This window comes from Lepidochelys kempii, chromosome 21, assembly GCF_965140265.1.
Source record: "Lepidochelys kempii isolate rLepKem1 chromosome 21, rLepKem1.hap2, whole genome shotgun sequence".
Classification (NCBI taxonomy): Eukaryota; Metazoa; Chordata; order Testudines; family Cheloniidae; genus Lepidochelys; species Lepidochelys kempii.
Genome location: NC_133276.1, coordinates 12,420,155 through 12,448,107, shown reverse-complemented (window position 1 = coordinate 12,448,107; position 27,953 = coordinate 12,420,155). Strand labels below are relative to the sequence as shown.

General features: G+C 48.6%; 2 protein-coding genes across 4 annotated transcripts; both read right to left on the bottom strand.

The window, feature by feature from the left end:
- Positions 1 to 462: 462 nt before the first annotated feature.
- On the bottom strand, positions 463 to 20,428 carry MTCH1 (mitochondrial carrier 1). Of its 3 annotated transcripts, none has more exons than XM_073320267.1 (12): positions 20,188 to 20,422; positions 18,826 to 18,910; positions 16,658 to 16,764; positions 15,862 to 15,939; positions 15,013 to 15,070; positions 13,479 to 13,530; positions 12,007 to 12,066; positions 6,903 to 6,996; positions 5,828 to 5,875; positions 4,956 to 5,023; positions 4,114 to 4,189; positions 463 to 2,842 (listed from the first exon to the last, which is right to left on the bottom strand). In XM_073320267.1, exons 1-12 carry the CDS (start codon positions 20,356 to 20,358, stop codon positions 2,771 to 2,773), a joined length of 969 nt encoding a protein of 322 aa, XP_073176368.1. In that variant the 5' UTR covers positions 20,359 to 20,422; the 3' UTR covers positions 463 to 2,770. The 3 variants fall into 3 exon arrangements, with proteins under 3 accessions (XP_073176368.1, XP_073176367.1, XP_073176369.1); XM_073320266.1 differs by lacking the exon at positions 463 to 2,842 and adding an exon at positions 2,849 to 3,841 and having other exon boundaries at positions 20,188 to 20,428; XM_073320268.1 differs by lacking the exons at positions 463 to 2,842; positions 20,188 to 20,422 and adding an exon at positions 2,849 to 3,841 and having other exon boundaries at positions 16,658 to 16,760; positions 18,826 to 18,912.
- An 878-nt stretch (positions 20,429 to 21,306) lies between these two features.
- Positions 21,307 to 24,814, bottom strand: LOC140901431 (kinesin-like protein KIF21B). The gene is made up of 4 exons (XM_073320272.1): positions 24,677 to 24,814; positions 23,694 to 23,858; positions 23,022 to 23,139; positions 21,307 to 22,123 (listed from the first exon to the last, which is right to left on the bottom strand). Exons 2-4 carry the CDS (start codon positions 23,741 to 23,743, stop codon positions 21,980 to 21,982), a joined length of 312 nt encoding a protein of 103 aa, XP_073176373.1. The 5' UTR covers positions 23,744 to 23,858; positions 24,677 to 24,814; the 3' UTR covers positions 21,307 to 21,979.
- Positions 24,815 to 27,953: the final 3,139 nt, after the last annotated feature.

The following is a 27,953-nucleotide window of genomic DNA, read 5'->3' as shown; positions in this document are numbered from 1 at the left end:
CACTTTGCAACTGGCTCTGCCCTCTCCAGAAGGGACTGACACCTAAACTCTTCCAGTGTTTGGGATCCCAAGCCCAGATCACCAAAGATATTTTAGACTCCTAAATTTGATTCAGGTGTATCAGATTAATTTTACTCAACCTGTACTCGGCCTAGTCAGTTTCCTATGGGGCAAGGTTGGCCCAGAATCATAGAAATGCAAGGACTGGAAGGGACCTAGAGGGTCATCTAGTCCACCTCCCTGCATTGAAAGCAAGACTGTGTATACCTAGACTACTCACATCAGTCGCTGAAAGGCTTAACAGAAGGAATCTGAATTTCCAGAAGTCACTCCCCTTTGGAATAACACTGATTGACCTTAAATAAGGAACCTTCAGATGACTGGAAAGCTGACAGAGCTGGGGTTTAATAATAAATGAGTGCACCACATTAAAGACAATGATGAAACTCCGAAAGCCCAAGAGAGGTTGTTCTTAGTTTTATTTTAGACTACAGTGAAATCCTCTGGAACTAATCTCACAGTTATAGAATACGGCCATGCATTTCTTGTTCCTCTTTAACAAACCATATCAAGGGGATGAGGAGGGGGGAGGGGTAAAGGGAGGCTAGGCCTGATCCCATAACACTGGTGGGAAGGGAGGTTCTTGCCTGAAGTAGCTACAATTCCAAAGGCTGCAAAACCTTTCAGTTACACATCTCACTCAAAACATACCCTGCGGTCAGGCCTTGGAAGTGTGAAACAAGCCCATCTGTCCCAGTGAAGCACCCCAGTGATGACAGATCAGGACCCCGAGGCCCTAGGTATGGAAGATGCTGGTTGTCCTAGTCACCAAATGAATCCCTGCATATTTCAGGAACCATAGTCACTCCAGATGGAGCTTTCTCTGGCCACCCTGGGGGCAGACTATGTAGGAAAGCACCACAGGGCAGCCGTCTCTCACTTCATTGTGCATTAGGAACGTTGTGACAATCACTAATGCATTTGCTCGCGAAGGAAGATGAAACCACTCGTGTTTGGAATAGATGTAAAGGACTGCTTTGCAGTACAAGCAAGATGGGGATTTAAATGGAGGGAAGCTGCCTGTCCTTAGTAACAGCACAGAATGCAGGTAAAACACTGTAGATAAATCTCACTCCGCGACCAGGTGAGCTCTGCTACACAAGGCCCCGAAATGCCAACACATGCACCTTAGTGTCTCTGAAGTGCACAGAGACCTGATGGAATTCACTGTCTGATATTCTCTCCACTCTTCCTGCTTTAGGTTTGTTACACTACTCTAGTCAGCAGCTAACAGACTTAACATTCACATTTAAAGTTGAGCCAATTAATTTTATAGCAACCTTACCTATTAGCAAATTGGACGAATATTAAAAAATGCAGTTGATTGGCACCTCAGAAGTAAGATGGCACTTTTCTGGTCTAGCTGTATCAAGTATCAGTGCTTCGATCTGCCAGAGGCAGCAACTGGTGCTGTTGTGTGAGTTTGGTCCTGGTGGGCTTTGAGTCACCACGGTGACTTGCTACGGCCAGTACAGGAATGGACATATGCCAGCTCAGACTAGTGGTCCATCTAATCCCATATCCTATCTCACACAGCAGCCACTGAATATTCTTTTTGTGCACACTTGCTTGTCAAGTTTAGTTGTCTAATATCCAGCAGCAGGGAGTCCCATAGATTATATTCTTAAATCCCTGTTGCAGCTGATTCACAATTAGTGTCAGGCCTTTCTTCTCATGCCCCTAACCATGCAGTAGCTGCATATTCCTCCCCAAAGTGCTCTGCTCATTCTAGTTCGAGCCCCAACACTTCCCCTGACACTTCTAGTCTTATTAATCTCACTGTGACTTCATTGTTCTTGTCTCATTTTCCTTTTAATTTAATAAGGTTATTTCCCATAACACCCCCTTGGAAAGCACCTTGCTCCTTGGTGTTCATATACCCTTCAAGAGCTTGAATGTGGGAGGCCTGGGGTATTCAAAGCCAGGATGGAGCTGCTTGGCAGGTGTGTGGCTGATTAAATGTCCCCCAGAGTGAAGAATATATTACTGGTTATCTGGCGGTGGTACTTTACCAGGAATGGGATTTAACACATCCTCATCCCAGCCTGGTCTCTGCTCCGTTTAACCCTTTCTGGCTCTGACGACTCACATTCACGTCAAGACATAAGGTGCTTCAGTAGACCGATAACTGACAAAGAGGATGTTCACTAAAGCGGAGGCTGGAGACGAGAGTGCTAAGAAGCTTAGGCTCACTTATTGTATCGCTATGCGGCACAAAAAGGGAGGGCCAGGGTTTAGTGTGATCCGGTCAGCAGGGCAAATTCAGACGATGCTACTTTCCAGTTAACATCTCTCAAGTATGTGCTACCTAAAGCAGCTTGTCATCTCTGCACCTGGATCCCCGATAGTGTCTCTGGGCTGGGCTGTTTAAACACCTGGGTATTATCCACTTTTAAACAAACAGACTGTCCCTTCTGACTCAAGAACTGCGAGCTGAGCCAGAGAGCCAACACCCTGCTGCTCTCACTGGTACGTCATGGTCAAGCCAACCACCAAAAAGGGAATTTAACGCAGCTGCAGTTCAGAAGCCAGCTCTCCACAGGCTGATTCATCTCTGGCCTCTCTGGACAGGAGGTGGCTTGGTCCTGCACCTTAGTCTTCAGATGTACAAGAAAAAATATCAAAAGAGGCTTTAAGGGTTCCTTACAAAGAGTCGGTGTTTGTCCCTTTCTCCCAGCCGAGGTAATGAGTTAATAAAGTGAAAGCAGAATTAGTCAATGGGGAACCTTGCTGCTGCAGACACTCTGCGGAAAAGCAGGCTGGAACCTCGGAACAACTGCCCCTAGGAGAGAGAAGAGCAGAGGGGTTAGGGGAGGTAGGTGGAGACTCCTCAGCAGAGCTGCCTGACTGGCTGCTGAGAAGCCTCTGTACAGCAGGGAATGACTCCTAGCACCCACCACTGGAGTATCTCAGTGCCTCCATGTGACTGAAGGGTGAGGATTCTGATGAACTTCATCTTTTTAATTGCTAGAGAGCTCAAGCAACTTCTGTCCAACGGGCAAGAGAAGCAGAAACAAACATGGGTGTGTACCATGCAATTGCTACATTCTGTAGATATGCAAACGGGGCACAAATCTCACGCTTCTTGCAAGTTACCAATGTAGCCCTTGCAGTCCTGATTTAGATCATCCAGTGACCCCTGCTCATCTTCTGGCCTGATCACTGAACTCCTTAAACCTCAGGATTCCAAGCCTGCAAGTTTTCATTCCTTTGTGCTTAATAATTTGCCCTTCCATAGGACTTTTCAACTGAGGATCTCAAAGCCTCAGGAGCTAGGTAAAGGATATATATCTATATCTATTGAAGCAAAGGGATCACGATCACACACACACACACACACACCCCCCTCAATTTGCTATACACCAGGAATGAGGAGCTTGTTTAGGCTGAACACAAGATAAATTGGAATCTGGCAGGATGCTCCCCTACCATTCCAAGAAGTGTCATGGAATTTTTATTTTCAACAATGCACGTTCCATGGAAGTCTCCCATCCAGACTGAGTTAGCCAAACTCCAGCATAGCTTGCAAGATCAGATGGGAACATAACACAAGAGTTTCCAAAACTGCCCTGCACAAGTGGCCTCCTCCTTGAGGTGATAAAGGGTCGGAATGAGGAAGAGGAAGGATAATCCAGTGGTTAGAGGGCAATAGCCTAGGACTGAAGAGACCTAGGTTTGAGTCCCTGCTCCACTTCCTGTGAGATCTTGGGCAAGTCTGTCTGTGCCTTGTTTTCCCATCTGTGCGACAGGGATAGTAGCATTGCCCTGTCTCACCCGGGTACTGTGAAGATAAATACATTAGTTTGTGAGGGAGTAATGAGAGCCATAGAAGTACCTTAGAGAGACAGAATGACAGTGATGGAAAGTTTTGAACAACAGGCTACCAAGCAGATTAGACAAGACAGGCTGCCGGCACCTAGTGTCGGGCTTTTGCTAGGCGGGCCAGGAGACCTTTACTGCCTAAGTATGAACACGGCCAATCCCACACTGCCAGGGAAATCCTGCTGTTAGCTACGACGTCAACTAACTAAAACTGCCCACTGCAGCCCTCACCTGAGCGCTGAGATGTCTCCAACACTGAACCCAGGATGTAAACACAGGAGAGTACGGAGGGAGGCCGGCACGTAACCTGCATGGTAAAGAGAGAGGGTCAAAGAGGAGAATGGACACAAGCAGCACTGTGCAGGGAGGGGGAGCAGACACCACGCAGGACTAGGTGTAAGTAAGTGTCAGCATCAGGCTAAAGGCCAAGTTACTGATAAATAATTCACACCATGACCTACTGCGCAAGTCAATTACAACTGAAGTGTGCAAATACTGGGAGTTACAGGGACACACTAAAAACGTGGCACTATAAATCTGCATCCCCAGCTCCATCTGCCCACTAAGGAACCAGCTGTCACTCAGAAAATGCTATAGCAAAGGTTCAGCTCCCATTCCCCTTTAGGTTTCCCTCTGTTCACAATCTTCCACATCTGAGAAATCAACGTGAAGAGTGTGTGTGTATTTGGGGGTTGCAAGGCTGGCTGAGCTGAAGAAAACAGCTCCGCTTGTTCTCATTTCTCCCCGACCCCCATCCTCCCTGCTTTGATTCTCCTCTTGATCGTCTAGCCCTCCTGCCCCTATCTCCCTAGTACCCTCTCTATTCTCATTCCTATCGGATCACTGATAAGCTCTGCATCCTTCCTTAACTATTGCCCCATGTCTTGTCCATGCCTTCTGATCAAAGAGTCTTTGGGACAGAGAATGCACCTTACCCTGTAAGGGACTGTATAATTTATGGTTCCATATGAAAATGTTAAGACTTTTATGGAAAACTACTGTCGACCTCTGTCAACAGAAAAAAGGTCTCAGAATGGAGAACAAAACATTAGGCCTGAGAATCATAGACATACCCGCAGTTGTTCACGGCCATGAGATCTCCCACTAGAAGGAAGGGATACGTCAGCATGCTCACAGCAATCTGAAACCAAGAATCACCAAACTGAGCGGCTCCCTTCTGCACTACTCAACTCTAAAAGCAGCAGGAAACAATAAGGTCGAGCAGGAAGGCTTCATGCAACAACAGGACAAGTTGGAAGTGCCTAGCACACTGAAAAAAGAATTAACAAACCAACCATCAGGCAACTTCTAACCTCTGCTGTGACAAAGGCTATTGGCTAAAGATAGTTTTGTAGCATATCCCTGCTAGCATTTAGTCAGGCTGGGAACTGACTTTTCTCAAAGACCCATCTTCTGTGCTCCTTCCACCCACGGAGCTGCCACATTATTGGTCTGACCGTGATATTCAAGAGGAGGAAAGCTTAGTGGTGCTGCATGTCACATTGAGTAAGTCAAAGAAGAGGGGTAGTGTCTCCCTGTTACCCAATACATTAAAAATATGAGCCATTGCTAAAACATTTTGGGCGGTAGTGAAGTTACTCTGATCTTTAGGTCTAAAGCACACCCATTCTGATTCGGAATGGTTTGGGAAAGAGACGCACTGGAACCAATTTACAGAAATGATGAGCACCCACAACTCCAACTGCAAGTCAATGGGACCTATGCGTTTCTGATACTCAGCCCCACAGTACATGGAGACAAGACATGAGCTTACATCAGTTTACCTACGAACAGGAAAGGAGGCACACAGAATTACCCACATGCACAGCAGCACCCACACATAGTGTGCACACACACACGCCTGTAAATGTCTATGCATGAGCTCTCACACCAGAGAATGCAGGGCGGCGGAGGATGAGAAGCAGTGTGCCGACTGTCTACATACCCCCATCACAAACTTTGTGTAGCTCCGGATCACAGATGCCTGGCTGAACTGCAATGGAGAGGAAAGGAAGAAACCAGTGGGGTCATGGAAAAGGCAGCCGATGATAGCATCTCATTTTGTCCTTAACTTAAATCCACCTCACACAAAAGTTTAGCACAATGAGGTTTCAGCGTATTGAACAAGAGAAAGTAAAGTAAATGGCAGAAAACCAGAGGTAGCCATGATATGACATATACATGGAACACCCAAGAAAGGAGTGTGGAGTTAACAGATGGACAAGGGCACCCTTTGTGCCAATCATGGCAGTAGCTTGTGTGAAGACATCTTTTTACTAAGACATAAGCTGCCTCTTTCCTAATTTTATACAGGCCACCAGTCACTGGTTACATGGCAGTAACTTTTGGTTACTCACAACCTGGCTTATGTTTGATCCAGTAAACTAGGGGAGAAAGATTCTATATGCCACATCAGCAATGTAAAGAGTACATGGCGGGGGCGGGGGGGGGGGGATATGAACAGTTCAACCAACCGGTTCTACTTTCTATGTATTCAGTTTCTAATAATAGGCTGTTTCATCACACTTTCCCACCTGTCTCATATCCCAAAACCTGGCTGCTTTGCACAGCTATAACATAGTCTAAGAAACTATCAAAACCACTTGTAAGTCTGTTTCCATTAGGATATTTTTGGGAGGGAGGGGTAAGAGCGGAGGTTGAGCATTTAAGTCAATAGATCTAACACAGCCCAATGGGTTTAGACCAAAATGAAAAAGGGCTTGTGATGTTCACACCATTTTAGGCTGAAGATTTGGAACTGCAGAGTCTGAACCCAAACTCCAGCCCCAATTCATCCTTGAGCCTGATCCCTACCCCTCCAAATCTCAACCTAAACTGGACCCTGATTTGAACATAACATCTTCATCCCTCTTTTAGGGCCTGATCCAAAGTTCACTGATTTCTATGCACCCTACTTTCCATTAACCCCTCTATTTTAAGGTCTGATTACAAACCACCTGATGCTGGAGCTAGGGCGTCAAAACCCCCTGCTACTCCAGTTCAACAGAATCACCACTTACATTGTCATCCACTGCATAGGTGTTGATGAAATGAGCCAGGATGTTACAGCACCACAAGAAGACCACGTCTCCCAGGATGTGAGGGACTAAACCACTGAAAGAATAAGAACATGAACATAAGGCAGAGAAAGTCTCCTGGGCTACCTTCAGAATCCCACAACTGGGATGGGAGAGAACACTGCAGAAGTGCTTGGGAAACTGGGTTTGTTCTTGATTGTATATTTCAGTCACTTATTGCTGATTAAAAATGCCAAACTGACAGCCCTGAAAACAGAAATCCTGCTTATTCACAGAGCAGATACAGCTCAGGTAGTGGCAATGAAAGCTTTCTCCTGCCTTTCCCCCACTAACGCACACAAATGGGCCTCAACCCTGACCAGTCAAGGACATCTCTACAAGGGGTGGAGAATTCATTCTTCATCCATATTTGGTCCTTGGTCTCCCTGCTGAGAGCGACAACAAGGGGGCTCATCAGTACCACTTGCGGTGGTTGGTTCTGAAACATGGGCTCTCTGTATTGCAGAAGAGGTTTTGTTTTGTTTACAGCAGTCTAACACACGTTAGTCACCCCATGGTAAACAAACACTTTTGGCAGTGAAGACAAAGCCCTTGACACCTTCACACTAGGAAGGGATTCCAACTGCAGGGAGACAGACTGAAATGATCTAACAGAAGTTAGAATTGTAGGCCCCTTCCACAGCTATGAACCGGACTAAGATCTACCAAGTCACCTCAGCCCACTGAATAGTTGCTGCATGACGCCTTTTGGGCACTACCAACCTAAGGTGGATCTGAACAAGTGATCTATAAGTAAAAGGCTTCAAATCCCATGATCAGCCCATCCCCACTTGTTCTTCCTTAAGCGCCATCTCATTGGTTAATCTCTATTTTGAGGTCTCTGCAAGATTCTTTGCTTGATAATTTCCTTTCGGTAAGTTTGTTTCTGCCTGCGTTTCCTCAACCTTTGCAGAAGGCCCTCTTAGAATGTGTGAAAAACTATTACTACAAAAGTTTTTTTCTCCTGCTGATAATAGCTCATCTTAATTAGCCTCTTACTCCACCTTTTCACGTTCTCTGTATGTATATATCTATCTCTCTCTCTTACTATATGTTCCATTCTATGCATCCGATGAAGTGGGCCATAGCCCACGAAAGCTTATGCTCAAATAAATTTGTTAGTCTCTCAGGTGCCACAAGTCCTCCTGTTTTATTTCGTCTTCAGAATTCTCTATCCCTTTTACCATTTGGGGAACTACTTTCCTGCCACTAGCATCATTTTAAGATGAGCAGTTTGCAGCCCTCTTTAGCAGCAGAGGTTCATTAAAGGCTCTTTTGAAACTGCCCATCATCTGGGCACAGCCAGCTTTGCTCAGTTATGGGGGGGAGAGGGGCGCACATAAGTTCTGCTGCTTTGGAGCCCTCTAATGGAACATTCCCTACACAGTCTGGGGCATGGCTAGCTAGTCCTGCCTGGACCTTGCAGCTGGAAGCATTACACTTAAGGCAATGGTGAAGAATCAGGATGCAGGTAGACTCATTGGTTTTACCTTTGCCTTTCATTTTACTGAGCAGGCCAGTGCTCATGGTACCCTAATAGCAGAACTCCACTACCCCCATTTTTAATGGCACTTCAAAATTAAGGAGGCTTTTGGGAAATTAATTTCCTTATTTGTGCACCAGCCTCAACTACATTAGAGCCTCCGCCACCACAGCCACTTAATTTATGCTTCGTCTGCAGAAACAGAGCACAAGCCCATTGCTTTAGCCTAGGTCCTACACACAGCTATTGCTCATGTATTTTAATTTCTCAGTGACAAAGGCTTTGGATGGTATCTCAGTAACCAAAGTAGATATTCAGAATATTCCTCCCAAAGTTAGAACATTTATGGTAACTGAAACGTGGGGGCTTCCAGAGCTTGACAGAGCCTCCTCTGACCATTTCATTCACAGAAGTTCATTCCCCTTCTACCCACCCACCCCAAACAGACTGCCTTTTTTGGAAAGGAAAAAAAAACAAACAAACAAAAAAAACCACAGATTTCCTGTTCCATTTGTTGAAGCAAGACAAACTTAAACAGAACAACATGGTTTGGTCCATCTTGTTTATATTCATGGGTTGCTTTTATATTTTTTAAATGAATCCTGTGCTATGAATGGCTGAGCAGCTTTGAATTCTGCAGTTAATTTTGCCAGAGAAACGATACATGCAGGGATATATAACAGAGGGTTAGCCATATAGCGAAGTAATTCACATGTGCAAGAGATATGATAGAGAAAGTGAAGGTTCTAATTTTTCAGATAGTTTGGTTTCAATTTATAGTTTTACAATACTCATCTAGTGTAAAAAATATTTTCTCTCTACAGTAATTCACAAGAAAAATTTGGAAGGCAGTGCCCTGAATAGTTGCAAATACAATGCAGCTGTGCTTAATGCTAATGAAGGAGGGAAGATTCTAGACATTGTTACTCATCTGGAAGTAATGTTTACTGGGTCTCTGCTTTTGTAAATAGACCTTTCCCCCATTTTCTTTGTACGGAGCTGGATCTCTAGGGTTACGTTTATGACAAGAACCATAATGCTTTATACTATCCTTACTCAATCAGAGATGGAAAAGAAAAGTTTGCATGATGTATCAAAATCCAAAAACATATTTAGTAGCATCAGAACTCCTACTGCCCTAAGAGAGAATCAGGTATAGCTTTCCAAACAGAATCTGAGAAAGATCGGCTTTGCTCAGAACTTTTCCCTTAACAGCATAAGAGACCATTTCATTTCAGAGAAGAGAGACCAAATGATCACCCTGTTACACTGGCAGGCAGGGTGCTATGACATAAGAGAAGCAGAACAAGGAAGACATGGAATTCTGCCTCCATGGAACCATCGAATGCAACCCATAGCCAGTTGAGTTTGATGAATTTAGTGCTAGTGGATTTGCATTGACAGACTTCCTGTGAGCTATTAAGTTTAACTGGGTTACCAAGAGAGTTTATTTTATATGGGGAAGGGAGCACGGACAGCTTCTTCATACAGCATTTCCTAGTGCCTGCATCTCACTGTACAGGTTCTAATAAAAAGAGAATGTTAGCAGAGGCTAAGGGGAAGCACAGCTCTCTTCTGGGCTTGGGGTCCCCAATACCACCACCCCCTTTGGCTCAATGTGGTTCGGATCCACCAGCCAGATAATCTGAAGAGGGAGCAGTGGGAGGAACTGGTGTATAGATGAAGAATTTCTGGGACTTCCAGCCTTTGCAATTAAGCCAAGCAGCAGGACAAAGAGAGAAGCAGCGGGGTGTCCTCTAGTCACAGTTGCCTTTACCAAAAACATCTGTCCCTCCCTTCCAAGGGGAGTAGGTGTAAGAGACTTTGCTACAGGAGCCCTTCCCCTCACCAGGGGGCAGCAGAGAACACAGATTTTGCACAAACTCTTCTGAACCATCTTTAAATCTTCTCAAGTGCAGAACATTTAATGGAGTAGTTCAACATTTGCAGGAAACAGCTGCCATAACCCCATATTTTTGTTTGTTCTTTGACACAGCTTCCCCATCGTGGTCACAGAGAGCATCAGGGAGGTACTGCTGCGCAGGGACACACACTCTTTGGCATGGATGGCTATGGCCCTGCTAAGTGACTGGAGCGCCTTTCAAACATTTCTTCCCCTTCCTCTTACCACCTCCTGCAACATAAGACACTGCAATGCTGCATCACCATGTGACATCAAGAATCATCCCAATGGCAAGCAGAACTGATGAGCTCCTTATTTTGCTCTACGGTAGCCGCCAAAGGCAAGAGGACCGTGGACTGCAATTCATGAGCAGGGAAAGAGGCATAAAAACAGCAAGGGGGACGTTCACACACACCAGGATGCTGAGTTGTTGAGCAAGAATGCAACAAGACAGGCAGAAGCACGGGAAAGTTCCTAGAGGAGATGTGTGGCTATGTGACAAGGCAAAAGCTGTGTTTAAACTGAAACCTGGATGCCACACAATACACAGCTGGGACCAAATCCTTGATTCAGGAAAGCATCTCAATTCAGGATAGCATTTAAGTGCATGCTTCAACGGGACTTAAGCACATGATTAAAGGCTCATTGTCTTCCAGAAGATCATCATGTACTTCAGTGCTTTCCTGACCCAACCTCCAACAAAGTAGGCCTTTCCCAGCATCAGACTATTTTCACTTGTGAATTCAGACTATTACCAGCATTTAACGATTGGTTGAGAAACACAGTCATAACAATCTGTGATCATTTAAGATCAGATAGTACATCTTAACCACAATGTGCTGGCTAACTTTCCCAGGGCAGACAATTCCCACACCAAAAGCCTCCTGAGCAAAATCCTCTCCCTGCAGTTTCAGAGACTATTTCACTATTATTGATGTAATAAAAAAAAAAAATGACTTACCCAACTGTTGCTAATAACAGCAGCAGGTGGCTCTGTTTTATAAGACATCAAAAGGGGAGGAATGTGAAATTTTGGCTTAAACCCTTAATTATCTGCCAGACTTCCTCTTTAGTTACATTGTCAATTCATCCTGCTTCATAACAGGGTCAGAAGCGCCTTTGAGCTTTACCGCTGTTTGATTTAGACAGCATTGTCTTCAGAATTCTTCACTGCTATAGCGAAGTCAAACCTACTCACAGTATGAAGCACTTGCTAATTCCAATCCAGAGTGCGTCAGGCATTTGAAATGTGCCTCTTCCCATGGTTAAACTATTTTATTTCAATAGTGCACCTCTTCCATTTTTGCACTTGATCTATCACTAGTATCTGCTGTACAAGCAAGTGCTTTAAGTGTCCCTTTACATCACTGAGGCCCAACATCAAAGAAATTATGTATACAAGAGGGTTTCCCTTGCACACTGAAATTTTGATTGAATAAATTGTCAGAATCGCATGCACACACCCCTAAACCTACAGGCCAAACTGGTGTTCACACAAAGGAAAGACTCAATCCTCATGCCTCCAGTGACAGGGAAGTCACTTGGGAAAAGGAGGTTTCAGATAAGAGGGGACTTGAGACAGGTTTTTTGATGTTTGACTGCTTTCCCTAACGCTTTGCGATTAAGGAAGAAAATACAAAATTAAACAAAGACTCACGTACACAAAGAATCCCAAGATCCCTTCTTCTTTAAAAATCCTGCCAATGGAGCTAAACACGCCACTGTTGAGAGAGGAAAAAACAGTTATAGCTAACCGGAGTGCATAACCCTGCTCACGATCTCTGGGCAATAGCAGCCTTGCAAATGCCACTGATCTCTTCCAGCACCAGAAAGAACCACCCCCATTCCCTGGGAATAATTCTATTGCAAGCACAGCTGGGACCACCCCCACCTTCCTGGGATACTTGGGTCAGGGTGTGTATGTGTAAGAAAGAAAGCCATCAATTCTGCAACTGTCCTCTGGTTCACGTTCAGTCCAGAGCTCTGGCCACACTGGGATCAGAACTGTGCTAATTACAGCTGTCAGATTTCAGAGTAGCAGCCGTGTTAGTCTGTATTCGCAAAAAGAAAAGGAGTACTTAGAGACTAATCAATTTATTTGAGCATAAGCTTTCGTGAGCTACAGCTCACTTCATCGGAAACACCGTGGCTCGGAGGGCTCTAGTCTGCTGAAGACATTTTCCCCTCTCTTACAACATGGGTTTCACTGTGCTATGGTACGTCTTTAGCATGATCCGTCTAGCACGATTCTCAGGAGGGGAACCACTCTTCCCTTTTGGGGGAAAGCATGCTAGAAATCACTATTTAAACACAGATGTAGCGACCAGTACTCGGAGCCTATTACATTTTTGGGATGAAAATGCACCACCATCACCAGGCTCTTATATAGCACTTTTCAGCAGTAGAACTTAAAGCGTCAGAATCTTTAACATATTTACCCTTACACACCACTCTGAGGGGTGTCAGTGCTATTATCCCACTGACAAATTGGGGAACTGAGGTACAGAGAGACTAAGCTATTTGCCCAAGGTCACAACAAAAGCCTGTTGTGAAGCCAAGAATTGAACCAGGGACTCCCAACTCCTAGGCTACTGCCCTGACCACTGGACCATCCTAGATGGTTCATGCAGAGATACAATCATCACAACGGAGCCAATGCTCTACTATGGCCCTGTTGCGACAGGCTCGTGGAAAAGTGTCCCCAGACAAGCAGCAGGAGCAGCACCCTTCAGCCCAATTCACCTCCTTGCTGTTTTCAATGTCTAGTCAGGACAGTGATCCAAGGAAAAATCCAGAGTAACTGGAGTGCACCTATGAACAGACCTGCCTAATCAGGTAGACGTATTACAACAGTTGGCGAAAGCCAGAGACAGAATACTTGACTTAATAGAAGCAGCAAACAGAACAGAACCCAGCCTTCTCTGCTCCCTGCATGACACTGCCGGCCACAAGGCCAGTCATCCCCCAGACAAAGCACAGATTTCAGTTACATTCCTGGCTGTACAATCAAAGTACGACCTCGTGCATTATTATTTCAGCTCCTCCATTCTGAGTGAAGGAGGAACAGACCCTAAGACTCCTGACTCCAAGTCCTGTGCTTTAAACATCCAACACATATGCCAGAGCTGTTTACCTGTATTTGACTTCCCGACCTACAAACTGGACCATGCAGCGCATCGAGATTACTGTAAGGAAAGAAACAAAGGAGTTTACAAGGAACCAAATTAAGCTCAATGACTTTTTAAATGGATAGGCATCTGGTCTGGGAGGTGGAAATGACATGGAAATCAAATCACAGTCCCCCAAAACACCATCAGCCACAGTGTCCCATCATCATCCTGAGAATACTGAACAACTACTCCTCCCCAGCCACCCCCTAATAGCAGTGATGGATTCCAGGTCATTGTCCAATAGCAGGAGAACTCATAAGAACTGGATCACCCTTGTCCACATGTTTGTTGACCCCACTCAAAGGACTCTAATAGATTGGTGAGGCATGATTTCCCTCTACAAAAACCAGGTTGACTCTTCCCCAAAAAATCTCATTCATTTATGCGTCTGATAATTATTTTTTTTACTATAGTTTCAACCAATTTGCCTAATCCTGAAATTACGGTTACTGGCCTGTAATTGCCTTTTTAAAAAATTGGCATTACACTGGCTATCCTCTAGTCATCTGGTACAGAGGCTGATTTAAGCAATGGGTTACATACCACAATTAGTAGTTCTGCAATTTCATATCTGAGTTCCTTCAGAACTCTTGGGTCAAAACCATCTGGTCCTGGTGACTATTAATTACTGTTTAATTTATTCCAAAACCTCATCTATTGACACCTCCATCTGGGACAGTTCCTCAAATCTGTCATCTACAAAGAATGGCTCAAGTGTGGGAATCTCCTGCACATTCTCTTCAGCGAAGACCGATGCAAAGAATTGCCTTAGCTTCTCTGCATCGGCCTTGTCTTCCTTGAGTGCTCATTTAGCACCTTATCATCCAAGTGCCATTCCCCCCCAACCTCATTGTTTGGCAGACTTCCTGCTTTTGATGTACTTAAAAGTAAATTTTGTGTCTTTTGCTAGTCGTTCTTCAAATTCTTTTTTGGCCTGCCTAAATTATACTTTTATATTTGTAAAACTCCGAGTATAAGCTACCAAGTGAGCTGTAAGAGACAGCCTCATCTCCAAGCTTTGAATATCCCATCACTAGGATGCTGAGTATTATCCTTTTCTAGTGTCAGTTTGTAACTCATGCTCTTCTAATGGATTCAGATGCTAGGAATCACAATGGGCTTAAGTTGCAGCAAGGGAGGTTTAGGCTGGACATTAGGAAAAACTTCCTGCCAGGGTGGTTAAGCACTGGAATAAATTGCCTAGGGAGGTTGTGGAATCTCCATCACTGGAGATTTTTAAGAGCAGGTTAGACAAACACCTGTCAGGGACGGTCTAGATACTACCTAGTCCTGCCATGAGAGCAGGAGATTGGACTAGAAGATCTCTCGAGGTCCATTCCAGTCCTACGAATCTATGAATAATTTTTTTTTTTTAAAACAGAAACAAGCACAATGAATTCAGTGACTAGAACTGGATATCCAGCATATCTCAGGGCAGGCAAGGGGGTTAAGCTTTTAAATCAAGATCAGGCAACAGGTCAGAGGAACAGGACTCACCGTGCAGGGGATGTGAGATAACCCGGGATATACACTGCATCAGCATCTCGTGAGAGGTCTGGAAAAAACCATACCACATTAAAAGCTGCAAAGACGCTAACCGTGTTACAAGGAACAGGCCTATTCACTGCAACTGACTCTACAATCATCACCTAGCTACAAGAGATCAGCTACCGCCACGAGAAAATGTTTTCAGAAGGCTAAATTAACTGGATTTGTTTCTCACACACGACTCCTATGCCAATTTTAATATTGCTGAATTATGCAGTATGTTCTGAAGCCTGGGGAGTGACCCCAAAAGAGGCTTATAAAGAACATAAACATCACAGAAGTACCATGTCCCTATCACAAGGGTGTAAGTACACTGCCCCAAAACATTCAAAGCCTGGTCATCTCCTAGGCTGTGTCTAGGGCTCTGTCATTCGTGATCTACTTTTGCATCTGTTTCACTCCTTGGTTTTCTGAATGCTGAAGGACCTGGATATGGAGTGAAAAATGGGCACCCACATCTTTTCCCTTTCCTCTTATTAAACGTAACAAGTTTAAAAGACTCACAGGACTTAATCGACATTAAGCTGCTCAACAATATCTGTATGAAATATTTATCAGCCAGGTCCTAGGGTGCACTCCTGTTTAGTGTCAATACCTTGGCACTCACAACGTATTTTTCCGAGCAATTTCACCCATACCAGCTATGTGTATGCTTTGCCCCAGTGCTTTCAGCCTCTAGGGTATTTGTCTCCACTGTGAGCTCTCTAGATTATTCATTAACATGCAATATTCATACACTGAGATTGCCCTCAGAACCTGCATTTGATAAAGGTTTAATGAGGAGAAAATGCTCCTAACCTCTTTCACCACTTTTCGGAGAGAAGTCTTCACATCATCCTTGTTGGAAACATGCTCCATGTCCTCCACAGGAAAGACCTGGGGTGGGAGGAGAAAAAATAAATGAAATTCACAGCAACTGAACAGACGTGAACAATGACTGGTCTGTGCTCAGGGCTGACAGTGAAACCAACAACGTCTCAGTCAAATTTTGAAGAACGTCGCCTAATGATAAGACTAACAGGCCCGATAAGGAACTTTAAGGATCATATATCACTGATCCTTCACTGCAGACAAGCTCCCACTAACTAAAATTTGAGCATGCAGACTTTTTAAAAGCAACTTGCTCATCACTTAATAAGCTGTTCTCAAAATATGGTCCAGGAGAATCACCAGCATGTATGGGTTTATGGACTATTTGCAGTGGTCCATAAAGCCACAGGGACAGAGAACACTGGAGGGTATAATCAGGAGGATGGAAAGAAGAGGGAGCAGAAGCAGTACATAAGACCTTCTTCTCACAAAATCATGCACACAAACAGCTGGAGAATCACCAATTTAATGATGGGCGCATCCAGAGAGAATTCACTGGAGGCTGAAGCTGTTTCCATCTTGCTTCCGAGCAATTTTTAGAGCTGACTAGAACTTACTGGTTCTCAGCAGAGCACACGCACAAAGAGGGGAGTTTAATGCTCCACATACAGACATGGCCATAACCACCTGTACATGCTACTTAATTCTGTTCCAACAACACTGTGAAATCATGTAGTGTTAGATCCACTAGGTCCCTTATGAAAAAACAAATGTGCCCTTTTACCTTCTTCACAGTCCCCCGGGTGACGGTGGATAAAGTGCTAGAGATGATTCGAGGAGCAAGGCCGCGGAAGAGGCCCATTTTCCCATCCACTTCCACAATGTGTCTAGCTAGGTAAGAAAACAGGACACTGGTGTCATTTCACAAATCATCCCAGTAGCAGGGAATGGAACACAACAGTTTGCAGAGTCTCCAACTTCCAATCTGAACAGCACAAGCACTCAAGCATGTTAAAGCATCTGCCTGAAATGACTTAGTATAGTATCTCAAGTGATTTATCACCCACAGAAGCTTCAGATGGGATGTGAAAGAGCTCTGGGCTGCTTCTAGTTGCCAAAGAAACTTTAGCATTCCCCCCCACCCCCTTTGGCTAGAGATGGAGCATGACTTCTGATGTCTTGGACTAATAAACCTCTTGATTATGTTCTGCCTAACTAAAAGAGTTAAGGCATTTTAATTGGATTAGGACAGGGAGTGAAGAATCCCTTGTCTGCTGCATATGGTTTCTTCCTCCTTCCAGCCCAGAGGGCTTAGTTTGAGAGGATGGATAGCTAGGGTGCTAGCATGGAAGAGAGGAGACCCAGGTTCAATTCCCTGCTCTGCCAGACTTCCTATGTAACTGTGGGCACGTCATTTAGTCTGTGCCTCAGTTTCCCAGCTGTAAAATGAGGATAATAGTACTTCCCTCTCACAAGAGTGTTGAGGATAAATACATTCAAACTTGTGAGGCACTCAGATAATGGGGGCCAAATAAGTACCTAAAATAGATTTCAGGAATGATAATTTATTCAGTTCTTTGAGATCTTTGAATAAGGTGCTATATAAAACTTCAGTCATTACACAGAACAGCTGAATGCTAGGAAGAGAAGAAAAACAAGTGCATCAAATTTATCCCTGGTGTAACAAAACTGATTTCAGTGGAATTACAGCGGAGGTGAATCTGACCCAATATCTGCTGAGCACTAAAACAGATTGTTCCTGCCCACCCACTCTTTGCTTTCTACAAGGCTGTTTGTTCCTTAATGGAACATTGCATGGATTCCTTAAATCACAAGACCCCCATCACTGCAAACATATTATGAAAATAGACCATCTGACAAGGGGAGACACTGTAGAACTCCCAATGCCTAACATCCCCAGAGCCACAAGAACAGGTCTGCAATTCACTGACTGATTGCTACTGCATTTTGAATTCCTTCCCTCATCGGATATTTCAAGCCAGATTTCAGGATCCTATCCATTTCTGCCTTCTCATTTTAAAAGAGCTTTACACAGACACTTGTCACTCCTTGCCCCTCAAGTATTATGACCATTTTAAAAAAGGAGGCAAAGCAATGCACCCAAGGCCAGAGAAATTCACGGTCAGCACTAGGAGCAGGATTCATGAGTGTATGACTCCCACATCTCTCGCACGCAGATACACTTCTAGAGAGAAATTAAAATGTATTTTTCTTGCAAATATCTTCCCCGCCCTTGCTTCTTTACTCCTTTTTTGCAAACTTCTGCCCCTTTAAGGGCCCATCTACACGACAAATAAGCATGTCAGAGGATCAAGTTCCAACACATCCATATTTTGTAGTGTAGAGAGGAGCTTAACTGTCCCTTAAACCAGGCTAAATCCTTCATCGCTAAGTTTTAGCTCAACAATAAGCCACATTTACATTCCCCATCTACACTACAAAACAGAACAGTGTGGTAAGTGGGCCAGGGAATAGCAGTGTTAGGTGACGTGGTTAAATGTGTAGAGTAGACCTTCATGTAAAGTCACCTCCATAATAATCTCAACCCCAGCTCATTAGTAAAATTACAAACATCTGCCAGTTTAGTAAACTGCAATGGTGTGCTTAAGATTTAGCTCTTCCCAACAACTGTTACATAGATCTAGCCAAAAGCTTTGACTACAATGTTGAGGCAGCAATCTCTGCTTGCAGTTGAACTCAACAGTATCATTAACAAGGAAAAGAAACTGTGTATGAGTGTTGCCAAAGTATGAGAGGCAGAATCCTGGGGTATACATCAGAGACAAGACAGAGCTGTATCAGGACACTCCTGTATTGTAACTGGGACTGAGAACGTGGGCACTTTAGCTGATTTAAATAGGTCCTACGTGGACAGTTCTCACACCTTCCCCTCCAGAATATGGTCTCAAGCTATTACTAAGATATACTCACCGTATGTGAAAAAGCCAGGTAGGTACAATACTTTTCTCCCCAGCACGTTTCTCCCAATGGCTGGAGGTAGAGGCTCATGCCCGACCTTCAAAAGAAACACCGGTCAGCTACTATCCGCTTCTTACAAGGACTCCCCAAAGCCACTGGATCACAAGAACGTGATCATCTGTATCATGTGTTATAGCAGAGCTGTATTCCTCCATGTCTCCAATCTATTCCAAACTGAGTGTAAAGATACTACTCCCCCTCTCTAAAGACAAACTCCTTCCCCAAGGGTACCCCAATGCTTAAAGAAACCCATCTCCTTTTCTCAAAGAACCCCATTAATGTAGGCACCCTGGCAAGCCAAGACACCAGTATTACTGTTTCAAACATTCTTGAGTAAGCCATATTTCTGAGATATAGCCCAGGCATTAGACTCCACCCATACCCAGCCCAACCCAATGGGAAAGGCCCACTCTTTTCCTTATGTTTCACAGAGCGCCCAACACAACTCTTCTATTACCCCTTCCACATAGCACATCACAATGCTTTCACCCTTCAGTAGCTCAAACATGTGCCATGGTCCCTCCCAGACATACCAGCATCCCAGTCATACATGTAGAAACCCGACCATGCAACAGGCTCTGAAACTTTTGCATGCTCCAGCCTTCTCATATTTGTACCAAATTCTGGAGTCACTCTGAACTCTAAGACTATCCCCCCATACCTTCCAGTTCTCCAAGACTCCCTACACAGCCCCAGCGCAAAGCACTATCAACTCTCACTCTTCACACACAGCCCAGAACAGCCCTACACCCCGATCTCACACAGTCACGTAGTCCCCAAAGTGCCGGGCTCTCCTTCGGTAGCCCAAGCCCCTAAACATCCCCCTGACAGACAAGTCCGTCTCCATGCCCCTGAATCCTCCACCCACCCCCCCCAGCGCTCCCACAAAATGCCCCAGGCCCACCCCTGTGCACAAAGGTCTCCTACAATGCCCTGGATCCCCTGCACCCCCCGCAAAGCAGCCACGTCTCCCAGCCCAAGGTCACTCACGTCTGAAGCCCACCCCCACCCCCGGTCACCCGCATCTACCACCAGCCCCGGCGCCAGAGTCTGGAAACCCCTCAGCCCCCAAGACCCCATCACCATGCCTAACTCCCCCCCGGGGCTCCCCCCCCCAGTCTCCCCCCTCCCCCCCGGGGCTCCCCCCCCAGTCTCCCCCCCCCCCGGGGCTCCCCCCCCAGTCTCCCCCCTCCCCCCGGGGCTCCCCCCCGGGCGTCCCCCTCCCCCCGGGGCTCCCCCCCAGTCTCCTCCCCGGGGCGTCCCCCTCCCCCCGGCGCGTCCCCCCCTCTCGGCCCCCCGCGGGCCGCGCCGCACCTGGATCAGCAGCTTGACGTAGAGCGGCGGGTGGCTCAGCGCCGTGAAGCCGGCCCCCAGCACCACGAAGAGCGACTCGGATCCTTCCACCGGCTCCGGCCTCCCCCGCGCCCCGAGGCCGGCGGGGGCGGCCCGGAGCCCCCGCGGCAGAGCGGCGGCGGCGGCTGCCATCGCCCCTGCCCCCCCTCCCGCACCAACGGCGGGGAAGCCAGCTGGGGCCAGCAGCGCGCACTTCCGGATCCGGGGAGGGGCACGTGACTAGGAAGCGGCGGGGGCAGGAGCGAACGTGGTGACGTCGCCCGGCGGAGGAGGCGTGGCCTCGCGCCCCGGCCCAGGGCGGGGCTGCCCCCTGTCGGGGGGCTCGCGCAGGCGGTTTGCCGCGCGCTGCGCGAGCCCGGGGCCCAGCACGTGGCCTGAGTCAATGCACCCAGCAGGCAACCTGAGCGTTGCCCACTGGCTGGGCAGGCCCAGCTTCGCCAGTTCTCCCCCTGCGCCGTAAATCCCCGGGCAGATGCCCAAGGCACAAGCTGCCTGGGCTTCGCCCCCCCCTGGATTTACACGGGCGCACTTCTCCTAGCTCAAGCTTCGTCCCTCGGGTGTTTCCGGGTGTCTGGTTGTAGGGAGCGTGAGGTCATTGTTCCCCTTTTATCGCCTCTTCCCGCTGGCTGGGAAAGTCTTTGGCTGTGGCCTGGGTCCAACAGTTCCCACTGTGGGGTGTTTCAGAGGAGCAGCCGCGTCAGCCTGTATTCGCAAGAAGGGCACCTCAGAGAGGAACCCATTGATTTGAGCATAAGCTTTCGGGAGCTACAGCTGCGTGCGTGCGATGAAGTGAGCTGCAGCTCACGAAAGCTTATGCTTAAATCAATGGGTTCGTCTCTAAGGTGCCACAAGTCCTCCTTTTCTTTGTGCGGTGTTATCTCTGAGAGGTTTCTATTGCACACAGCTCCTGGGGTGACCCTGGTGCCTGTGCATTTCCTCAATCAGCCATTGTTTTTGGCAGTTGTACCTGAAAAGGCTGTTTTGAACCTCACAACATGCATCTGAAGAAGTGGGGTTTTTACCCACGAAAGCTGATGCCCAAATAAATCTGTTAGTCTTTGAGATGCCACTGGACTCCTTGCAGTTTTTGTGGATACAGACTAATACGGCTACCCTCGATGCACAATGTTTCAGTAACACATACAAAGCTGAACTTCATAACTTCACATACAACGATAGCACATACAAGCCAATGAGACGTTAATGTCTAGCAGATAAAGACTTTTAGAATGATACCTTACAAGACATACTTTGTACAAAACATATCCTAATTACGTGCAGGGCCGGCTCTACCGTTTTTGCCGCCCCAAGTAGTGGAAAAACCCGTCTCCACCGAATTGCCCCCACGGCCGGTGGAACGGAGAAGCTGCCGCCGCATTGCCGCCACCGCGGAAACTCTGCCGCCCCTTTCTGACTGCCACCCCAAGCACCTGCTTGGAACGCTGGTGCCTGGAGCTGGCCCTGATGACATGGCAGTGGCAAATATTGGGGTGTCAGGGTGTCACACCCAGATGTTCCTCCCACTCTGTCAAGCCCCCAGTAAGACTGCCTGTCTGATAACCCCCATGTTGCAGTTCGTCTTTGGACACCTACCCCGTGAGATGTGCTCCCTCTCTGGTCCGCTTTCACACACAGCTGCCCTGCCCTCCCCAGATAGTCACTCCTGTTGCCAGATGAATCGTCTTCTGGCATTCGGCATATCAAAGCCTGGGCAGCTTTCTGACATCTCTCCCACTGGCAGCTCCTTTCCACACTAACCTTCCCGTTTGTGTCTAATCTCTGCGGGACATAGGACAAGGCCAAGAAACTGAAGTTTTTGGGTTGTGTCAGCACCCTCAGAAGAGCCGTCAGCGCCAGGAGCCCAGAGAGAAACCTCGATGCTTTTATCAGCAAAGCCCTGTTTGTGGAGAAGACAAAGGTGAGTAAAATACACACTGGGGTTGTGTTACTAGGCGGGGTTAGTGATTGGCCTGGAGAGCTCTGCAGATTTGTCTAACTTGAACTGCCAACCATTGGATCGTGTTAGACATTTGTCTGTTAGACTGAAGAGCCCATTATCAAGTATTTGCTCCCTGCAGATGAGACAGGGATGGATTGGCAGTGGTGGGGTTCTGCCTGCTTACACCACGCCGGGATCCTGCGGGGGAGGCCACGTGAGGACATGATGGCTCAGTGCTGAGATACAGGTCGCTGGTTCAAACCTCGCCCGTCTCAGCTGGGACTGGAAATCTCCACCTCCTCCAATGGTTTGGTGCTGAGCTGCGCCCGGCGGGCAGGAGGCCACATTGCAAAGACAAAATAGCCTCCCGGACAGCAGGTCCAGCAGAGGCCACAGAGGGGAGGAGGAGGCGGGTTGCACCTTTGCAGGAGGCACGTTGGTGGGGGGCGCGGCCTGGGCCAGGCACCTGGAATTCCGGTCTCCAGGGCTGGCGAGCGGCCCAGCACTAAGGCTACAGGCCACGCGTCCTGGGAGGCTCATGGCATTTCTCAGAGCCTGGTGGGATTTGCAGATGTGCTCAGTGCTGGCCTCCTTCTGCTCCCGCTGAGGTCAACAGAACGGCTCCCTCCCGCCCACCGTGGGAGCGGAGTTAGGCCGACGCTGGGTGCTCTGGACAACCCCACCCGGCGCGTCCCCTCCTCGCCAGGCCTTTGGTGGGCAGCGAGCCCCTGTATCTGGCACCTACAGGAGAGCGGCTATGCACGGGGCTGGGGAGGGCTGGTGCGACCAGCGGGCCCGGGGCTCAAAGGCCTTTTATGCTGCCCGTGAGCAGGAGGGACGGAGGGTCCCAGGGTACCTTGACATAGTGATCCTTGGAGCCGGTGACGACCAGGTCGTGGTTGCTCGTGGTCTGGTTCACAGTCAGACACATCTCGGGCTCGATGTGGCTGGTCAGCTTCCCGATAGACAGTAACCTATAAGCAGGAGCCGGGGCCATCAGGGTCTGGGGCGCACTCAGCAGGAGATGTTCGTTCCTGGAGGCCCTTTGCTGGCCCTGTCTCCAAGGCTCCCAGCAGGGACCTTTCCAGCCCCAGGCCCCTCTCCACCACCCCCTCGAATTGGGACCTCCGTCTCTGGGGCACTGAGCACAGAGCACCCTGGGGATACCATGTCCCTGGGCACGATGGGCCGCGATCCCGGCCTCGGGTTAGGGGCAGACATCTGGGGTCAGGAGCAGTGTCAGAGCAGCTCAGCGCACCAGCCAGTCACCCCACGGGCTGCAGCAATGGGTCCTGCTTTCACCCAGCCTTGGGCCTGATCATCTACCCCGGGGATGTGTCCCAGCAGCTGCTGTAGTGCGAAGAGCCTTGGCACTGAGGCCAATGGTCCTAGGCCAAATCCACCAAAATAACAGCTTCCAGTGGGAGGGAGCGGGCCCCAGCCCCGCCCAGCACGGCGGCTCCCTCTGCCTGGGCAGCACCCGGCTCCCGCCCCACAAGAGCTGCCCGAGCCCCGGTGCTGCCCTGACCTGTTGAGCTCCCAGATGCGGACGGAGTTCCCGGCCGCGGCGTAGAGCATGTTGCCGGCGGGGTTGAGCGCGATCTGGTTGATCTGGTGCTCGCCCTGCACGCTGGCGATGGTGCGGGTCGTGGTCCCGGCACAGGCATCCCCGGAGTTCACCTGACCCGAAGAGCTAAGCCAAAGAGACAGCAAGAGGTGAGCCTCAGGACAGAGACCCTCGGGGAGCGGGGGGCAGGTGAAATGCGGGTTGGGGGGGATTTACACAGTGTGCAATGGAAGATCTGGTCCATTGTGGACTGATTAGAAGGGTGGAGAGCGTCTGTCCCCAGCCATCTAGAGGGCAAAGCAATGCCACTTCCTGGCCCCATGCAGTGCCAGTGGTGCCAGGATGAGACCCCCCCTCAGCCCCACGTCCCCTCAAACCAGGAGCAACGGCACAGCAAGGGTGACCCAGGCAGCAGCTCTCGGGGGGCGGCCCCAAGGGAGGTGCCTTGCTGAGCAGCCAGCCAGACCCACGCCCAGGGGCGGAGCAACACAAACCCCTCCCCTTGCCTGGAGTTGATGGTGACAGGCAGCCCAGGCCCGTTCCCGCCAGTCTGATTTTAGGTCTGGGGAAGGACTGCAGGCAAGGAGACGTCTCAGTCGGTGGCTGGGCACCAGAGAGAGGGGCTAATTCGCTGGGGTCTGGAAACGGTGCTGGCAGCTGCAGATGGGTCATTACCCATCCCTGATCAAAGCAATCGTAGGCAGTAGGGTGCACGGGGCCCCCTGAAACAGACTAAAGGAGCAACTGCCTTGAGAGCAGAGCACCAAGCCACAGAGCCTCCGCGAGCCAGGCCGGGCTAGAGCGACCAGCATTGCACCGTTCCTAGGCTCAGCCCTGCAGCCCGCCTGGCCTTTGCTATGCTGCCCTGGGTGCGGGACGCTGGCAGGGCAGCGTGTCGAGCTCGGCCAGGCCCCCAGAGCAGCCTCAGCGCGCCAGGTACCTACGTGAGGGTGCGGACGCACTTGGCCGAGTCCCGGATGTCCCACACCTTGATGTAGGAGGTGGAGACGGTGAACACCAGCCCCGAGTGGCTGCACTAGTTGACGGACACCCCGTTGTTGGGGTAGCCCTTCAGCGAGGCGATTTCCTGGCCCGTCACCAGGTTCCACATTTTGCAGCTCCGATCTGCGGGAGGAGGCGGGAGCACACGATGATGCGGGACCTTCCCGTCCTCAGCAGAAGAACCCCGGCACCTCCCCTGGAACGAGGGTTTATTAGTGCCAGGTGCGAGGTGGGCACCTGGCCATTAGGGGCTGGGCAGAGGCCCCAGCAACTCACTTCATGGATGTCACTAATGACTCATGCAGCATTGCTGCCCTCTACTGGGGGGATCCAGAACTGCACTGGCCTGTTGTGGCTTAGGGGGCTCTCAGGCAGGCTGGTGCCGTCCGAGCAGGAGGCTCGTGTCCTGTCCTTGCAGTTCGGGGTGGCTCAGCCCCTCCCCTGGGTAACAGGCTCACTCCCTAGCGATCACACCCAGCGCTCAGCAGCCAGCTCACCCCTGAGGTGTGCACCTTTGGATCCAGAGAAGAGCAGCTCGTCGGTGGCGTCCACGCAGAGAACAGGCTTGGAGTGTCCCTCCGCCATGGATATGCACTGCAGAGGGGCCGTCCGGGCGCTCCTGGCACCGCCCACGGGGTTAATGAGGCCCTTTCCGTGGGAGAGAGAGAGCAAGGGCGTCAACAAGGGGGTGCTGCCTGGGTGATCTAGGATGAAGCCAGATCCCGCCACACAAGGCTGCCAGGGCCTGCTAGTGGGGCTCCAGAGCAAAGCAAACCACAGACAGAGTCTGCAGGGCAGCGTGTGCCCCAGACAGGCCCCCCGGGGGGCAGATCACACCCTGGTTGGTGTTAAGGGCTCAGGGACTCGTTCAGACTCTGCCTTGGCTGGGGGTGGGGGGCTTGGAAAGGCTAAGGAAACTGGCTTCACCCACTGGCTATCTTGCTGCTGGAACACAGGAGCCCCCCCCTCTCCCCGTGAGAGTTGTGGGTGACCCCTGTGCCCCATCCAGGCAAGATCCTGAAGCAAACAGAGTCCAGGCTGCTGCATGGCACATGCTGCCCCATTTCCTGTGGAGTCAGAGACTAGCAGGGGCAGGCTGGCTCTGGACCCAACCCCCAGAACCTCCGGGCTTGAACAAACTGGGGCCTCTCTCCAGCTGTGCTGTGTGGGGCATAAGGGCACCACCCGTGGCCAGCATGGGGAAGCGCCCTCTCTCCATCTGACCCACTCCGGTTTCCCAATGAGCTTCACCCCAGTTTGGCAGATGGGGAAGGGACTCGCAGATGGAAGGTTTCCTGGCCAATGGGAGCTGTGGAGCTGGACCTCGGGGTGGGGGCAATAAGTGGAGCCCTCCCTGGCTGCCCATGCGTCTAGGGGCTGCAAGGACCTGGTGGCCGCTTCCGGGAGCCGCATGGAGCTAGGGAAGGCAGAGAGCCTGCCTTAGCCCCTAGCTCCCGCTGCGCCATCAACTGGACTTTTAACGGCCCAGTCGGCCGTACCAACCAGAGCCACCAGGGTCCCTTTTCAACCAGGCATTCCGGTCGAAAACCAGATGCCTGGCAACCCTAGTGCCCTCCCATATCATGTCCCTACCTGTGTGTTATTGTAGGTTCTCCCAGAACCTTTACCCACTGCCTTGTTATTGGGAGGAGATGTTGCCTTATATATCAAAGATGTAGATATCTGGACTGAGGTTGAGATGGCAATAGAAGAGAGACTTGTTGAAAGTCTCTGCGTAAGGATAAAAAGGGTAAAAAATAAGAGTGATGTCATGGTAGGGGTCTACTACAGACCACCTACCCAGGAAGAAGAGGTGGATGAGGCTTTTTGAAACTAACACAATCATCCAAAGCACAGGACTTGATGGTGATGGGGGACTTCAACTACCCAGACATCTGTTGGGAAAATAACACAGCAGGGCACAGATTATCCAGCGAATTCTTGGAATGTATTGGAGACAATTTTTTATTTCTGAAGGTGGAGAAGGGGAGAGGCTGTTCTAGATTTGATTTTGACAAAAGAGAAGAACTGGCTGAGAATCTGAAAGTGGAAGGCCGCTTGCGTGAGAGTGATCATGAAATGGGAGAGTTCTTGATTCTAACAAATGGTAGGAGGGAAAACAGCCCTGTAAAGATAATGGATTTCAAGAAGGCAGACTTTCGCAAAGTCAGGGAGTTGGTAGGTGAGATGCCATGGGAAGCAAGTCTGAAGGGAAAAACAGTTCAAGAGCGTTGGCAGTTTTTCAAAGAGATATTATTAAGGGCACAAGAGCAGAAAATGTGGAAATGGCAGAAGTGCTAAATGACTTCTTTGTTTCAGTTTTCACCAAAAAGTTTAGTAGTGATTGGACGTCTAACATAGTGAACGCCAGTGAAAATGAAGTAGGATCAGAGACTACAATAGGGAAAGAACAAGTTAAAAACTACTTAGACAAGTGATGTGTCTTCAAGTTGCCAGGGCCTGATGAAATACATCCTAGAATACTCAAGGAGCTGACTGAGGAGATATCTGAGACATTAGCGATTATCTTTGAGAAGTCATGGAAGACGGGAGAGATTCTAGAAGAATGGAAAAGGGAATGGAAAAGATAGTGCCCATCTAGAAAAAGGGGGATAAGGACAACCTGGGGAATAGACCAGTCAGCTTAACTTCAGTACCTGGAAAGATAACGGAGCAAATAAGCAAGCAAGCAATTTGCAAACACCTAGAAGATAATAAGGTGACAAGTAACAGTCAGCATGGGTTTGTTAAGAACAAATCATGTCAAACCAACCTAATAGCTTTCTTTGACAGGGTAACACGCCTTGTGGATGGGGGGAGCAGTAGATGTGGTCTATCTTGACTTTAGTAAGGCTTTTGATACTGTCTTGCATGACCTTCTCATAAACAAACTAGGGAAATGTAACCTAGATGGAGCTACTATAAGGTGGGTGCAAAACTGGTTGGAAAACCGTTCCCAGAGAGTAGTTATCAGTGGTTCACAGTCATGCCGGAAGGGCATATCAAGTGGGGTCCCGTAGGGATCAGTTCTGGATCTGGTACTGGTCAATATCTTCATCAATGTTTTAGGTAATGGCATAGAGTGCACACGTGTAAAGTTTGCGGATGATACCAAGCTGGGAGGGGTTGCAATGCTTTGGACGATAGGATTAAAATTCAAAATGATCTGGACAAACTGGAGAAATGGTCTGAAGAAAATAAGATGAAATTCAATAAGGA

Excerpts from the sequence above, each read along its gene's own strand:
- MTCH1 (XM_073320266.1), bottom strand. The coding sequence starts at position 20,358 with ATGGCAGCCGCCGCCGCCGCTCTGCCGCGGGGGCTCCGGGCCGCCCCC. Across the intron at positions 15,071-15,861 it reads TCCGAAAAGTGGTGAAAGAG|ACCTCTCACGAGATGCTGAT; the intron begins GTTAGGAGCATT and ends GGTTTTTTCCAG. Across the intron at positions 12,067-13,478 it reads GGTCGGGAAGTCAAATACAG|TGGCGTGTTTAGCTCCATTG; the intron begins GTAAACAGCTCT and ends CTCTCTCAACAG.
- LOC140901431 (XM_073320272.1), bottom strand. The coding sequence starts at position 23,743 with ATGCTCTACGCCGCGGCCGGGAACTCCGTCCGCATCTGGGAGCTCAAC. Across the intron at positions 23,140-23,693 it reads CGCATCTGGGAGCTCAACAG|GTTACTGTCTATCGGGAAGC; the intron begins GTCAGGGCAGCA and ends TCCTGCTTATAG. Across the intron at positions 22,124-23,021 it reads CCAAGGATCACTATGTCAAG|GGCTTTGCTGATAAAAGCAT; the intron begins GTACCCTGGGAC and ends CTCCACAAACAG.